Raw genomic sequence first — 17,434 nt, forward strand, 5'->3', positions numbered from 1 at the left:
ACAGAGCACCTACTAAGGGCCAAGAACTATTCCAGGCACGGGGGATACCGTAGTGAACCGGGGGGCGGGGCGTGGGGGGTTGGGGAATCTCTGCTCTTGTGAGTTTATCTTTTCATGGGGAAGACAGACAGTGAACAGTAAACAAATAAACAAAGAGGACAGTTTCTGGTGGTGATAACTGTGATGAAGGCAATGAACAGGGTAATGGGGTGGGAAATAAGAGGGCCATATTTAGATGGTCAGGGAAGGACTGTCTCAGGAGGTAACACATGCGGTGATGGGTCCTGAAAGATGAGAGGGGCCCACGAAGTGGAGAGAAGGGGAAGCATTCGAGGAAGAAGGAGCAGCAGATGTGAGTCCCTGAGGTGGGAAAAGGCTAGGTGTATTTGAGAATAGAGCAAAAATACCTTCATTAACTGAAGTATAGTGAGAGGAGAGAATTGGTAGGACAGATGGTTGGAGAAGTGGACAGGACCTAGCTAAGGTCCAAGCCTTGAGAAGCAGGTTCTTAGGAGGTTAGATGTGTTCCCTTTGGCATACTGAGTTTGAAGTTCCAGAGGGGATCTCCAAACTAAAGATCCAAGACTTCGTCCTAAGAACGAGGGACAGTAGTGACATACAAGAAAATGTTCAGTTCTATCAGAATCGCTGATGAATGTTCTAAAAATACAGATTTCTGGGGTATCACTCAGGGAAATTCTAATTCAAGTAGGTCTTGGTGAAGATCCAGAAATCAAAAAATAATTAAATTTTTTTTTTTAAATCTGGAAATCATTTTTGCTATACTCACGGGTAATTCTCATCTATTCAAGCAGTATTCCTTGCATTCTTACTATGTGCCAGGAAAATTCTAAGTGCTGGAGACAGATCTCTGAACAGGTTACAAAGCATATAGGGTGGAGAAAGAACCGATGGTAAACACATAATCAAAGTACAATAATGATACATGTCGTAAAAAAGCTGGTAAAACGTAGGGTAATATTTACTGTGAGGACCTATACTAAATAAATCTAAAAAGAAGACCTATCTCTGAGGAAGTGACTTTGAGTTGATAGCTGAGAAATAAGGACCACCCATGTGGCCGTTTAAGGGAACAGCATTCTAGGTAGAGGGAACAGTCAAAGCAAAGACTTGGTTGAGAACTTCGTTGATCCAATGTTTTGGTTTATTACCACTTGATTAACCAACCAAACTGGGGGAGAAGGCATGGTGGAGAAGGCACTATTTCATCTTTTATGTGTTCACCCAGCAAGCTATCCAAAGCACATACTCAGTTCCAGGCACTGTGCCAGTGGTGATCCAGAGATGAGCAAGATGGTCCCCTCTCTCAGTGAGTCTGTAGTCCAGTGAGGAAGGCAGATAATGAAATCAGTATGGCCCCATGAGAAGTGAAAGCAACCCAGATAATCAGTTCATGTTCTGAGAAAGCCAAGCAGATGATTAATACTTTTGATGTATTATGATGTGAGCAACTATTTTTGAAACCACACATAATAAAATTACTTGGCATTTCTCTGTGACCGGCCAGCTCAGAATATCTGGATTTTTGGTGAAATATTTTCACCAATGGATATTGGGTCTGAGATACTGCAGAAGGACTATATTTTGCAGAAATAGTTTCCTAATAATAACTAACATGTATTGAGCACTTAGATTCACCTGGTTTGAAATGCAATTTAACAGTGTTCGACTTTGTGAACTTTGAGGGTCCCTATTACCCACTTTTTTCAGATGAAGGAGTTGGAGCCCAGTGAGGTGAAAAGACTTCCCTGAGGTCAGTCAGCTCAAATGTGACAATTTCCCACCTCTGTCTGGATTTGGAGCCTCAGTTCTGGTCACAGTCCTTCCCATGAATTGCTTAGTGATGCAATTGCTATACTCATCTGGGTTCCCAAAGTGGACCCGTCTCTCTTCTCCCCATCCCAGTTATCCACTTGAACTGTCTACACCAACCAGATCCACCTGCTTCTCCCTCCAGGGGCTCCATAGGTGGAAAAATGGAGAGGAGAGGGTTCCTTGTTTGCACAGTTGGGAAAAAGTCCAGGGCACACGGCACAGGGCAACCGGCACTGTTCTTCCATGCTACCGCTGCAGTCTCCAGAGGCCCCCTGCGCAGTGCCTGAAAGGTTGGGCCCAAAGTTTAGTACCTTGCTCCCAGACCACCTGTTGGGGAAGAGAAATTACTGGGGCTCAGTGTTCAGGGTCTGAGTACCAGAAGGGATTGGGTCAGGAAAAGCAAATTGTTAGTCAAGGGGAAGGAGGAACTCTGTGGCCACATGGATAAGGTTGCATTACCCTCCGTTACACTTAGTGTATTCAAATACAGCAGCTCGAAAAGATACCTGGTCCTCTTCAGACCTAAGGCGGGCCAGTTTGCACCTTAAAGGGCCTTCGCTCTCCCCTTCCCTGTGCCTCCTGCCATTCTGGACTCAGGAGTGAGTCTGTGCGTCTGTCTGATGGTCTCTGGGTGTGTCTGCAAGAAGTGCCTTCCCCCTGTTACTCAGGCGGGCGGGCTCCCTCTCCTCCCCGCCGCCTCTCCTCACCCCCTTGCTCCCTCCCTCCCTCTTGTGCCGAGGTTCTTGGCCCACGTCCCTCAGCCCAGGCGGAGGACGCCGGAGAAGTGAGGTCACGTCTCCCTCGAGCCCCGCGCCGCTGGCTTTTCAGAGCCTCGCCAGAGCGGGCGGCCAGAGTCCCAGACCACGCCGACCGTGCGCTCCTCCGCCCTCCCTGTGCCGCCGGCCTCGCCCATGTCTCAGTACAACGACCCCAGCGCGGACTTCAAGAGGGCTTTGGACAGCAGTCCCGAGGCCAACACCGAGGATGACAAGACCGAGGAGGACGTGCCCAGGCCCAAGAACTACCTGTGGCTCGCCATCGTCTCGTGTTTTTGCCCCGCGTACCCCATCAACATCGTGGCTTTCGTCTTCTCCATCATGGTGAGTGAGTTAGGACCTGGAGCAATCGGGGAGGGGAGACCTGGGCAGCGTTGCGCCAGTACTGGGGACCCAGCGCGCTCTCCACCGCTCCCTTACGCACTGCCCGGCGCACCCGGGGTTTTCCGTCCTCTGCGCCCCCTCCTTTTTCTCAGGCTCTCAGAACTCCGCCACCAACCACTAGCGCCTCCTCTGCTCTCCCTGGGGCGCTCAGAGCCCTGACCCAGCCTCTCCCAGGCCGGCTCTCCACGTCCTTCCAGCGCCCATGGTGGGTGCACTCTTTCCAACACGCGGAGTTCTTCCGTGGACTCTGCGGCTTCTTTCCCTGTCTCCTCTGACATCCCTGAGCACCGGTGCGGCTCTTCTCAACCTGCTTTTCTGGAACCTCCAAGTGCGCCACCCGTGCGGGCAACAGCACGCCCCACTCTCTGAGCGCGCCGGTTCTACGGCCCGCTCCGTGCCGCGACCGGGGCCCCCCTCTCCAGCGCGTGGCACTCTTTTAGCATACAGTCTTTCTGGGGATCCCCAAGAGATTTCCGACGCCCTCTCCTTGACCCTGGTCCCGTGCTTTCTTAGGCACACCCCTCCAGGCAACGGTTCCTTCTTGCTTCTTCCTACGCCAGCTCCCTCTCCTTGGCACTTTCCGCCACCACCCACCACCCACCACCCCGGCTCCCTCTCTCCAGCGGCCTGCACTCTCTCCAGGCCTTTCTTGAGCGCCCCCGCCGACATGCGCCCTCGCCTCTCTTTTACTCTTTCTGCGGCGCGCCTACCCTATCTCCGCCTCTCTTGGCGTCCCCCAAGGGCTCCCTGGCACCCCTCCACCGCTCTGTCCCGGGGCGCTCCCGGGAATGCACTGGGGTACTCCTCGTGCCCTGTGCGCGCCCGCCTCCCGAACCGCGCGCCTCTCTCGCCCAGACGCTGCTGGTGTTCCAGTCTGCCCTCCCAGAGCTGGGCTCCGCGGCCCCCTTCAGCCCCGGTGGGAACTCCCGGGAGAAACCCACCAGGAGGGCGGCGAGCGTCCTCGAGGCCCTCGCCTTATTGACTGGAGCAGCTGGCCCGGGGGTGGCGGCGGGGTGAGGTTCCGACCGGCACTGTCCCGGGACAACCCTTGCAGCGAGCTCCCTCTCCCGCGGGTCCACCTCGCCTGCAGCTGGGCGACCCAACTCCGCAGCCACAGACCGAGAGTGGGATTCAGCTCAGGAAGATCGAGCTGAAGATCCGCCCCCGTCCCCCACGCAAGTCCGCCCACACTCGCTTGGTGGGTACACACAAAGATTTCATCTGCACGCTCAGCCTGCTCTGTCCCAAACCCCGTTTGTCCGCTGTCTGCACCAGCATGCAAGCGGGCCGCCGCTGAAACTCTGACTGCCTGGTTTCAAACACGAGTTCCGACCACAGACTAAGCTGTACGATCTCCGGAAATCGCTGCACCTCTCTTACCTTCCGCCTCTTTCTGTCTGTCAGATGGGAATAATCATAGCCATAATTTCTTGACGTTGCCGTATTAATGAGATGATTATAAAACGCTTGGAACAAGTGTCCAGCATGACGCTAATACTAGATCTTTACTCAGATGTCAGTGTTGAAAATCAAAATCCCCACAAGCTCTACTCCCCTTTCCCTGCTGTTTTCCGCCCAAAGCACTTCTCTTCCATCTGATACATTGTTTTACTTATTACTGTGCTTACTGTTTGTGTCCCTTCCTTAGAGTATAAGCCCTATGAGGGTAGGGGTATTCGCCAGTGTTGTTTGCTGCTGTATCTTCAGCACCTAGAAGAGAATCTGGCAGGTGATGGATGCTCCATAAATACATGAAATGAATGCATGTGTGTGGGAATGAATGAATGAATGAATGGTGTTAATGGATCATGATGTCTGCTCAACTCCTGCTGCCTTTTTCCCCACTGGAGCCAGGAAAACCGTGGTATCAGGTTCCTTAGAACCAGCCAGCCAGTTTCCTCCCTTCCTTCCTCACCAGAGAGATATCCGGTCTTGGGTTTTCTGCAGCGAACTGGGGAGGATGCTGCAGCCAAATTCCCCAAGCAGCAGCAGACACTCTGGCTGGAATCGGTGCCCACACTCTATCCTGATTTATTAATGAATCAGCAGACAGTTCACCCCTTTCCCAGTGCCAATTATAAAACTGCCTGCAAAGGCTTTTTCCTTCATTGATCGGATATGAGCTAACACTCCAGCTGGTGGTGACAGGTTGGATACTAATGATGCCACTTGGTGTGTCCTGGGGATAAGACTGGTACATGCTTTGAATGGAAACCTCTTTTTTTGACCCCCTCCTCCCCATTCCCTCTCTCAAGACTTTTCCAGTAGTTTTATAGCAAGACACCACTCCAATGCCAGAAACCAGACACTGGAGTTGGGAATGTTGACCATGGGCAAGTTTCATACCTTCTCAAAGCCTTGGTTTCTTCATCTAGAAAATGGGAATTTGAGGGGCACTTGGATGGGTCAGTCGGTGAAGCATCTGACTTCCACTCAGGTCATGATCTCACGGTTTGTGAGTTGGAGCCCTGCATCAGGCTCTGTGCTGACAGCTCAGAGCCTGGGGCCTGCTTCGGATCCTTCTCTCTACCCCTCTCCTGCTTGCACTCTGTGTGTGTATGTCTCTCTCTCAAGAATAAACATTTAAAACAATTTATAAAAAAAAAAAAAAGAAAGAAAATGGAAATTTGAAAAGCGTTTTAACTGGAGCAAAGCTTTATAAGGATGGAACAAGATAAAGCATGTCGAGCTCCCAGCATTGTGCTAGGTACATGCAATAATTTTCAGACAGATGGATAGATCTGGAGCCTGGAAACAACATATGTCACATACGAAGCCAAACAGAACATCAAATAAATGAAACCCAAATTCTAAGAAAGAGCTTCCCACACCCTCCCCATTGCACTCCCTCTGAGGTGCTTTCCCATTGAAACCATGTGGATCTGGGCTCGACACATTTCATGATAAAGACTCCAAAGTCCAAAGAATAAAGAGGAAGAGGAAAGGTGTGCAGGAAGGAGGTGGCTGACCAACTTGGCCAGCTGTGTGTTTCCCTAGGGTGTCTTGCGGGCTTCCATCTGGCTATTTCCAAGTCTGACTTATCCACAATTTGTGGTAAAGTCAGGCACACCGTTGCTGGGAGTGATGCCATTCCCCATGGAGGCACTCAAAAACTGTGGTGTCGCAGTGATGTGGGGGCACTACCAGCATTTGTTGGAAAGAGCTAAGAGTAGTCGCATCCTGCAATGCTGGAGTCTGTCACCCAATGAAGAACTGACCTACCCCAAATATCAACAACACCCCAATCAAGAAACACGGTAAAGATAATACAAAGTCACATGAATGTGAATGTATGGAAAATATTGATAAGGCTCAAAATAACTAGTTCCCAGAACTGTAGGAAGAACCAGCAAATCTCGAAACAATCGAGATTCTTTATTAAACCAAGCCTGAGAAGCCTTCTATAAATTACCCAGTTGGAGATGTTGAGGGATAATAAAACTACTTTGAAAAATATACATTTGGAAGAACATTCTTCAAGCTGTGTGTGGGCATCTGTTATCTTCCCACCACCCCCATGTGGAGGTAGGGAAGTCCTGGGAGTTGTGAGGCAGTCAGTGCCCTACAGGTGAGAATTGGTACAACATGGCTTGTTGTATCCAAACTTTGATGAGCCAAGCATTGCCAGGGGCAGAGACATAGACATCTTTGCTTCTGCCTGCATTGAAAGTGCACTTAACCTGTACTCAATTTCAGGGACAGATGTCTCAAGAACTTGTCCCCGGCCTGAGCCACTGCTAGCCCAAATTGCACATTCGTAGGAATTTGAAAATGGCACCCCTTCTCCATACAGATGGAGCCCTGCATCAGGCCATATGGCTTGGAAAATGGAGCTTCAGGCTGGCTTTCAAGCCTCATTCCCCATGCTCCCATCCATCCCTGGGTATCTTTGTTTATTCCATCCAAAAGGAACTCCATAACTTCCATACGGCTTCTGACTCTGGAGAAAGAATGTCTGTTTGTGCAACAAATATTTCTTGAGCATCTATTATGTGCCATGCTCGATTCCAGATGTCGATATACTCCTTTACCTCTATCAAGCAGTAAATAAGATCAGCAAGATTTCTGTGCTCTTAGATGTAGAAGAAAGGTTCCAGGCAAATTGCAGGAGTGTTGGCAATTTCAGGTTGAGTTCACCATCTGTTGTTTGTGTGGCTGGTATTTGCTACCTGGCTCAAGAGACTGGAGTTGAATCCATGCTCAGCCTCCATACTTGATGAGTATGTGATACAGTCATTTGCACAGCTGAACCAATCTGGTCACTCTTAAGAGTGAATATGAAACAGCCAATGACATTTGACTGGGTGATATATAAGCCTTCTTTCAACAGAACTTCTCCCTCACACTTAGAGAACTTGTCTAGATACCAACCACTGAGGTTCAAATCCTTTTCTGCCATTTGCTACTTTTGTGATCTCATGCCACTGACTCAGTCTTTCTGAGGCTTGGTTTTCCAACCCTGTAAAATGGCCATTGTGATAGTACTTACCCAAGTACTGCTGTGAAGACTGGATGATAAAAGTTAAATGTTTTCATCCCATTGCCTAGGACACAGCTAGCATTCAATAAGTATCAATGATGATGATGATGATGATGATGATGATGATGATGATGGAGATGACGGTGTGTACATTTTAGTGATACAGCCATTGCCTTTTCAGTGGCAGTTTTTCTCTTTTTATTGAGACTAGAAAATTCAGGGGCGCCTGGGTGGCGCAGTCGGTTAAGCGTCCGACTTCAGCCAGGTCACGATCTCGCGGTCCGTGAGTTCGAGCCCCGCGTCAGGCTCTGGGCTGATGGCTCGGAGCCTGGAGCCTGTTTCCAACTCTGTGTCTCCCTCTCTCTCTGCCCCTCCCCCGTTCATGCTCTGTCTCTCTCTGTCCCAAAAATAAATAAAAAACGTTGGAGAAAAAAAAAAAAAATTTAAAAAAAAAAAAAAGAAAATTCAGTAAGAACAAAAGCAATGACAAGAAAATATGTCACTGGAATAAATAACTGTTGCAGCCTAAAAGTAAATATTAATGCTAAACTGGAATGCATACGAATAAACAAGGAAGACTTTTGGTTAAGCACAGAATATTAAACATGCTTGCTCTCCTCCACTCCCTTCCAAAACCACTTAAAATGAAAGTAAGTGAATTTAAAAGGGCACAAACACCGAAGGACAAATTAGGAGAACAGGCGAAGCAATGAAAGAGGTGACAAAATCTTGGAACATGGAAAATGGCTAGCTGAACACTGACTGACTTTACAGAGTAGATAACACTGAAATCTGAATCCTGCAGAAGAAGAAGCCAACAAGAATAAAGTCAGTGTACCCTAAAAAAACTCTAGAAAGACTCAGAAATTGGAGGCACCCATTGAAGATATCACTTCTGAAGGTAGGAATTAAAAGTAGGGCCAAAGAGAGGAGGAATCTTTGCAAGTCTGTTTAAGAAGTCATTATTACCAGAGGTCATCTGTCAGCCCATGCAGTAGGCACCTACTTCCTCAACAACCCTGACAAAAGATGGGAGATTTGCTCTCTGGTGAGATTAAACACAATGGCTCTAGACACCTGAGGTTACAGTTAAGATACCACGGAACAAGGAAGGCTCTAGCCCCTGTCCCCACTTAGTACCCCTACCCTGGCATCCAGGTAGGAGACTGGAGAACTTCTCTTCAAGAATGTGGTCATACCAAAAGAAAACAAACCTGCAGACACAAACATTTAGAAGTTCTCCAGAGAAATCATGGAACTGCCACCCAGTCATGCCAGGCCACCCACCCGTTGACAAGCCCCATCCTCACACACAAAACTTCCAGGAAGTTTTTCAGTGTCTCACTTTCAAATATGAACAGGCAGTCACAGATTATTGGACATGGGAGCAATTCTTCTGAATTAAGAGACCTGTGGTTTACAGAAGAAATGAAGTGCAAGGAAATAAATAATGCCAAGAGGCGCAAGAAAACTTCAAGGCCAGATGATGAACATCCTCAGAGAAATAAGAAACTGGGTGGTAACCGCAAAACAAGAATAGGTTGGGAAAAAAAATAAATCAGAGAAGCAAAACACAGAGCTTGGGACTTAAAAATATGAGGGTAGATTAAAAAAAAAAAAAACAGAAGGATTAGAAGTCAAAGTTGAGATAAACTCAGGGAAGTAATACAAAAATCAAAAAGATGGAAAAATGTGGCAGCAACTTAAATGTCCATCAACAGATGAATGGACAAATAAAAGGTGGTATACACATACAATGGAATATTTATTCAGCCTTTCAAGGAAAGGAAATTCTGATGCATGCTACAATATACCCCTTGAAGACGCTATGCTGAGTGAAATAAGCCAGCCACAAAAGGACAAATATTCCATGATCCCACTTACATGAGGTACATAGAGTAGTCACATTCATTGAGACAGAAAGGAGATGGTGGTTGTCAGTGGCTGCAGAGTAAGGGGAATGTGGAGTTATTATTTCATGGATACAAAGTCTCAGTTTGGGAAGACAGGGAAAGTTCTGGGGGAGGGTGGTGGCCATGGCTGCCTAACAATGTGTATGTACTGAATGTCACCGAACTGTACGCTTAGAAATAGTTAAGAGAGTAAATGTTATGTATATTTTGTCACAATAAAAAAAAAATGAGGAAGGATATTTTCTCCCCCAAAGATGAAAATACTCAAGAAAATATAAGAAAATTTGAGAATCATTCCCAGAAATCCAACATCTAATCGGAAAGTTCCAAAAGCAAACAAAGAAAATTGAAGAGAGGAAATTATTAAATAAATGATTACAGGAAAAATGTTCAGAACTGAATGCATGAGTTTCCAGATTGAAAGAGTCCCCTGATACCCAATAAAATGTGTACCAAAGCACATCGTGGTGAAATTTCAGATATTTAAGGGTAAAATTTCTCCCCAATCCTACAAACTTTAGAAGAAGAAAGAGCATGCCATGTTTTCAGCAATGTTGAAAGTTAAACAGTGAAACAATGACTTCCAAATCCCGAAGGAAAATTGTTTCCAACCTCGATTTAGACCCATCCAAACAATTGGTCAAGGGAGAGAATAAAGATATTTCCAGACATTCAAGATCCCCCCCAAAAAAACCCAAACAACAATAACAACAACAACAAAAACTATCTCCCATACACCATTTCTCAGAAAGCTATGGGAGGATGTGCTCCCCCAAAACAAAGCAGTAAATCAAGAAAGAGAAAGACACAGAATCCAGCAAAAAAAGATCCAACACAGAAAAGAGGCAAAGAGAAATCCTCCTCATAACAAGGCAATGGGTCTCATTGTGTGAGTTGGGTCCACACTTGTGTGTGTGTTCCAAGGCAGAACTTGGAAATAACAGATCTCTCAGTCCAGGAAGCTGACCCAGGAGATTTAACACTGCTCACAAGTTGGAGCTCTAAATACTGTAGCCAATAAGTTACAATAGACCCAATACTGGGTCTATTGCTACTGTAAGCTACTATAGACCCAATAGGGCCTCTCAGTTTGGGTTCTCCCCAACCCTCTCCAGCTCTTCCCACACGACTGTCAGCTGAGAAACGGGGTATTAATATTAAGAGACCCTTGTGATTTATTTCTTATGAATTCTGGCACATGCAGCTCTGAAGGGTAAAAAAACGGTTCCAGATGGTAAGAACCTTACCTGAAGTGTGGCATTGTTAGAAATTTCTGTTATAGATGCCTGCAGATTTTATAGATATGCATGTCAGCCAAGCAGCCCCTGCTTTGTTTGTTACTATGTGGCAGAGGGTGGCCACTGACATTTGTTACTTGGGAATCTAGACCTTAAACTGCTATTGGAGTCCTTTCAGTCCTAGGCTATTAGAGGTACAGACTACATCTATTTCAAGATGTTAATCTGTGTGTTCCTATAAAAGAAAACATTTTTTTGCCTCTCTAAAAGAAAATACATTTTAAATACTATTTTAATTTACTGATAAAATGATATGATGATTGCATCATAACATAATATGGGAAATATAGATAAAACAAGATTGACCACTAATGGATGGCTCGTGAAGCTGGGTCATGGGAACATTATTTTTTTCATGTTTAAAAAAATTCTGGGGGCGCCTGGGTGGCGCAGTCGGTTAAGCGTCCGACTTCAGCCAGGTCACGATCTCGCGGTCCGTGAGTTCGAGCCCCGCGTCAGGCTCTGGGCTGATGGCTCGGAGCCTGGAGCCTGTTTCCGATTCTGTGTCTCCCTCTCTCTCTGTCCCTCCCCCGTTCATGCTCTGTCTCTCTCTGTCCCAAAAATAAAATAAAAAACGTTGAAAAAAAAAAAAAATTCTGTAAGAGCTGTTTTTTTTTCTTAAACGTTTATTCATTTTTGAGAGACAGAGAGAGACAGAGCATGAGCAGGGGAGGGGCACATAGAGAGAGGGAGACACAGAACCTGAAGCAGGCTCCAAGCCGTCAGCACAGAGCCTGACGCGGGGCTCGAACTCACAAACTGGGAGATCATGACCTGAGCCAAAGCCAGATGCTTAACTGACTGAGCTACCCAGGCGCCCCCATAACACCTTTTTTTTTTTTTTTAAGGAAAAAGGAAAAAAAAAAAAAAGTCCAACCAGAGCCTATTTCCCAAAGTCATCAAACACTGCCCAGATAACAATAGCAGCTATTAAATGAGTCAGCAAAACAGGCCATGGTTGAGGGGCAGTTTGTCATTAATAAGCAAATTATTTCTGACTTATAACGTATGAATTTTAATGATGACTTCGGAGGAAACTTGTGAAGAATCATCAAGGGGAGACCAAGTAGGAGGCCTCACCTCCCACGGGAGTGCTTCTCAAATTTCAAGCACTTGAGGATCTTGTTAAAATGCAGATTTTACTCCTCTTTCAAAACTCAGCTGGAAAATCACCTCTTCCATGAGGGCCTTTTTGATTGCCCTTCTCCCTCACCCTAGGTTGTGCCCACTATACTTGGAATAGATTTCTCTCAGTGCACCTTTATTTCTTCACACCAATTTGTGCACATGTGCCCCTTGAGCTCACCTAGCACAATGCAGAGCACATTGTCAACAAGTAACATTTATTTGATAAATGAATGAATGAACTGGATGGATGAATGGCAACAGAGGCCTAAGTTTGTTCCTACCTTTATCTCTGAGGATGCTCCTTGCTTCTGAGCTACGTTCTGCATTTCTGCCACAACTTTTTTGAAAAATATCCAGGAGATCTACTAGGCTAATGCCATGATTCACCGAGAGGCTGGCCAAGGCTCGGTTCCCAACGATAACTTTCTTGGCTGGTCTGGAGCTCACCAGCATCCTCACACTGCAGACCAGTGGGTCCATGCTTAGAAACTGGTCTCTATCTTCAACTTGCTAGTCCATGGGACGACTCTCTTCAGTTCAGAGCCACTCACCCAGAAATGCGATGCCTTCAAAGCATGAGCCTGAACATATCTGAAAACCTCCAATTATGCTGGCATTAGGTTTGTATCTCAAAACTCCAAGGTCAAGAATTAAGCCAGACTTCCCAGAACCATGCTTCTTGGACAACTGGTTCTGCCCAATGTTAACAAGTTTTACCAAAAAAGGGGCGGGGAGGGGTTATGAAATTGGGAGGTCAAATGCTAAGTTTAGCAAAAGTAAACCCCTTCCTTTCCTTCAGGGTTTCTCAGAACGTGTGGCCAACACTGTGCCTTGTGGCTCTTCAGTGGCAGAGTTAACAGAGGGCATAATTTGCTTAACATGTAGCCCAGGACCCTTTGATCCTAAGGCTAATACGCCACAAAGCACACTTTGGGAAATACTGTTCTTAATGATACAGGTTCTCACTCTTAACGGACTGAGCCATTGTTAATATGGAAGTGTTCCATCCCTAACATTCTTGTCTTGTACGCCCACCTCTCCCCACTTTCTTCCAACAGAGGTGTTTTTAGTGGGTCCCCCTCCCCAAACTTCTGCTGATGTTCTTTCTCCCTCATTCTCTCTTCTCCCGTAGGTGAAATTCAGAAATTCGTCTTTCTGTTTCCTTTACTCTTTATGTGTCCTATTCTCCCAAACTGAAAGAGGCCTTCTATATTTAACTCCCTCTTCTGATAATTTCATTTGTTCTTTGTTCTGGACAATTTTGGTAGTGTGGTATCGCCATTATCATCATCATCATCACCATCATCTTATTTGTCCATATGTCTTTACTTCTCAAAGCATTTTCATATGGACACAACTTCACTTTTTCCTCACAAAATCCCAGCAAGGATATGCAAGAAAGCCGTTTGCCCCATTTATCCACAAGGAAGCAAGGCTCAGAAAGGTAACACTAAGTAACATATGGAATTGATGAACCCCTACATTGTACACCTGAAACTAATATAACACTGTATACTAATTACACTGGAATTTTTTTTTAAAAAAGGAAAGAAAGATGACACTAGTGGGCAAAATCAAACATGATAGTCTTTGCCCCATGGAGTTTATAATCTAGCCTCTTGAAGGATTATAATCAGGTGGCTATGCCTTGCTCTTTGATAGGACTTGCCCCATCAATAAAAGAAGCATCATATAATACTCTCAATCAAGCCTGGCAGAATTCCTCTCTAGCTTTTTGGTTTTAATGAGAGACGGGCAAAAGGACAATTCTCACTTGTCCTTGAAGATATTTATGGAGAGAAACAGCCCAGAAGCACGAGAAGGAGACAGACAAGCATGAATGAATGAAGGGTGATGACAAGGAAATGGGCCTTGTGGTCGACAAGCCCCATCTCTAAATTTCCAGCACTACCTTTAGGCACAGAAACTTAGGAGCAAGCAAAATCTAAATGAGAAATCTGAAAGTCATCTGAAAACTCACATTATTACTAAAGGACCCACACCCATCAAGCTATTTTGATGGAGCCTGCTACTGAGGAGTTGGGGATCTAAGACAATGCTGATCTATATAAAGAGTTCTTACGCCCGAACAAAAGTATCTGAGGGTATGTTCAGGCATTGATGTAAGTCTATACAGGTATGTGAGTCTGTGTGTGTGTGTAAGAGAGAGACAGAGAGACAGAGACAGAGAGATAGAGAGAGATACATACACAAAGAGAGACAGAGAAAGGGAGGTAACTTCACTTCCCACTGGCCAAATATGTACTAGAGATACAGGGATGGTGAAAATGAGAATGGTCTTGAAAGAAGACGTGTCTTGAAGGAAAGGGAACACGTTCCAAAACTGGGATTTCAGTACTGGCAACCCGACACATCAAACAATAACAAAAATTTCAAATGCCGTACTGTTTTCCATAGCGACGCCCACTTTTTTGTTCTGTCTCTCAACTGCACAGAGGTCACCTGATGCTCCTGAGCTACGTTCTTCATGCTTTTGAAGGACACGTGGCTCATAATGCCTTCCCTTGGGCCACACTATCTCCTAGGTATCTACCAACGAAAGTAAATGGACACTGGCCAGAACACCTCCAATACTTCAACATCCCATGAGCCCCCAAAAAAGTCCCTTCCATATTTGTGCTTGATTGTGATGAAGTCCAAAGCCCATTTTCAACGAGAAGGAAAACAGAAGAGGCAGGGGTATTGCAAACAGACATCTGTACGACCAAAGACAGAGAGAGCCTGGGCCATTAGCCTTCTCCTCCAGTTATGGGGTCCCTGACCCCTGACACTATGGAAGGAAGCTGACTGGGTGGCACTTAGCCCTGAGCTTCAAAGGGAAAAGCTGGAAAAAGGAATTCAGTTGAGGGAAGAGAGCTTTAAGCCAACACAAAGAAACATCACTTGAGTATGCCTGGTCCCCTCAGAGAAGACACCACAGCACTTAGGAACCCTCTGGCCACTTTTTCAAGGGTAGGAAGCAAGGAGCAGGGGTTCTCCCACATTCATTCACTCATTCAACAATTCGTGAACACTTACTATGTGCCAGACATTATGGGGACCCTGTAGATAAATGTCAGCTTTACACAGCTAACCTTTTGGGCATCTGTGAGCTAACTGGTTCTCAGTGACTAGAAGCAGCCCACATGTTGGGTCAGTGAATTAGCCTCTCTTCTTCCCCCAAGAGTTCTGAACTTGTTAAGAAATAAGATACAGGAAACAAATAGATGATCTGTTTGTTCATTCCAAAGTGATCTACTCTGCCCCCAAATTGAGCCAACCTACACCTACCCTATACTCTATGGGCAGCACAGAACAACCACAGCCTTCCCCTGCTTGTTGAATGAGACAGTCAAGGTCTTGGCTCTCTGAGAACTTGTCTTAGTGGGGGAAGACAGACTATACACAAGTTAGCACATAAACAAGATCATTTCAGAGAGTGGTAAATGCTGTAAAGAGAATATACAAGAAGTATGAGAGAGAAGGACTAGTGGGAGCAGGTGGTGGAGAAGAGATTCTACTTTAGAAAGTGTGGTTGGCAAAGGCTGAAGGATGAAAATAAGCCAGTCATGGCAAGATCTGAGCAGAACCAGGAAGTGCAAAGGCCCAGGGGTAGAAAAAGCATGGTGTGTTCCAGGGACATATGCTATGATATCTATGTCATCCACTGAAAATGGACCTAACTCCCCCAGGAAGGAATCCCAGAATCGGTCACCAAATAGAAAGCTAGGGCTTCTGTTATCTGATGAGGTGTCACACAAGAGCTCTTCACAGATCATTACTTTGCCCAGGCCTCAAGCCAACCTGCTCCCACGTTTAGGACCAATTTTTGGTTTACCTTTACTTCAATTCATTCTAAACTAGAACAATCACTCAGAATTAATCTGGTCAGTAAAGAAGTAAGATCTATTTCTGTCTGGGTCTCAGTTTCCCTAGGCATTAATGGGCTGTGAGTGCGAATACAGCAGACATTAATAAACAATAGCCCAGGGGCGCCTGGGTAGCTCAGTCGGTTAGGCAACTGACTTCGGCTCCGGTCATGACTTCGGCTTGGGTCATGATATCGCAGTTTGTGAGTTCAAGCCCCACACCGGGCTCTGTGCTGACAGCTCAGAGCCGGGAGCCTGCTTCGGATTCTGTGTCTCCCCCTCTCTCTGCCCCTCCCCTGCTCATGCTCTGTCTCTGTCTCTCAATAATAAATAAACGTTAAAAAAAATAAAAACAAACAAACAAACAATAGCCCAGGCTTCACTGGTTCTTGGCCCTCCCTGCTAAGGCAGCTCCCACAAAATTCCATTCTGTATTTCTGAGAGGTGCTTCTCACATTCTCACACAAAACTGCAATGTGGTAACGGTTAACTCGTGCTATCTCCAGCAGACATTGGGGTAACAGTCATATACCCTCAAGCTGCTTCTCAGCCCTGACATCATCTCTTGCCTGACACTACCAATTCTCTGGCCTCCACCATTTGGTCCACTGGAGCCCTCAAGATACAAAAGCTCTGTCACCAGGCCTTGCTTCTTAAAAAAAAAAAAAAAAAAAAAAAAAAGTATACAACTCAAGTGATTTTTATTCTACTCACAAGGTTGTGCAATCATTGCCACTATTTAAATCCAATAAATTTTCGTCACCCTCAAAGAAATCCCATAATCATTAGAAATCACTTGTCACGCCTCTTTCCCCGAACCCCTAATCTACTTTCCGTATCCATGGATTTACCTATTCTAGACATTTCGTATAAATGGAATCATACGGGGGCGCCTGGATGGCTCAGTCGGCTAACCGTCCAACTCGATTTTGGCTCCATTCGAGCCCACGTCAGGCTCTGGGCTGACAACGCGGAGCCTGCTGGGGATTCTCTCAGCCCTCCTCTTTGCCCCCCCCCACTCCTCCCCTGCACATGCACCTGTGCACTCTCTCTTTCAAAATAAATTAATACCTCTTTAAAAATAATAAAGATAAATGGAATCATGCATTATATGATCTTTTACGACAGTCTTCTTTCACTTAGCCTAACGTTTTCAAGGTTCATCCAGGTTTTAGCACGTCAGTCCTTCTTTTTAAAGATAAGTAATACTTCATTGTATGATAAGACCATATTTTGTTTTTCCATTCAGTTGTTGATAGACTTTTGAGTTGACTCCATTTTTTGGCTATCCTAAATAACATTCCATGAACGTGCATGGACAAGTTTTTGTGTATGCATGTTTTCACTTCTCTCGGGTGAGAAGTATATACTTGGGAGTGTAAGTGTGGAGTCATACAGTAACTCTATGGCACGACTCTGAGAAACTGTCACACTGTTTCCAAAGCAGCTATGCCATTTTACATTTTCACGCAGGAGGGTTCCAGTGTCTCCACGTCCTCAGTAAAACTTGTCATTGTTTGTCTTTTTATTCCAGTCACCCTCCTGGGTATCTTGTGGTTTAGATTTGCAGCTCCCTAATGACTAATGATAGTGAGCATCTTCCCATGTGCTTATTGGCCATCTGTATATCTTGTTTGGAGAAATGTCTACTCAGATCCTTTGCCCAGGTCCTTTGTCCAATTTTAATTGCTTGTTTGAATTGTTGTTTGTTTACTATTGTTGAGTTGTAAGAGTTCTTTATATATTCTGG

The 17,434-nt window shown here is 45.6% G+C and overlaps 1 protein-coding gene across 1 annotated transcript in view; it reads left to right on the top strand.

The window, feature by feature from the left end:
* Positions 1-2,611: 2,611 nt before the first annotated feature.
* TMEM233 (transmembrane protein 233) overlaps positions 2,612-17,434 on the top strand; it is a 38,170-nt gene continuing 23,347 nt past the window's right edge. Inside the window, exon 1 of the mRNA XM_060612416.3 lies at positions 2,612-2,936. Coding sequence (XP_060468399.1) covers positions 2,748-2,936 — 189 coding nt within the window. The 5' untranslated portion in view covers positions 2,612-2,747. The remainder of the gene's footprint in view (positions 2,937-17,434) is intronic.

The sequence above is a fragment of the Panthera onca genome, chromosome D3 (genome assembly GCF_046562875.1).
Source record: "Panthera onca isolate mPanOnc1 chromosome D3, mPanOnc1 haplotype 2, whole genome shotgun sequence".
NCBI lineage: Eukaryota > Metazoa > Chordata > Mammalia > Carnivora > Felidae > Panthera > Panthera onca.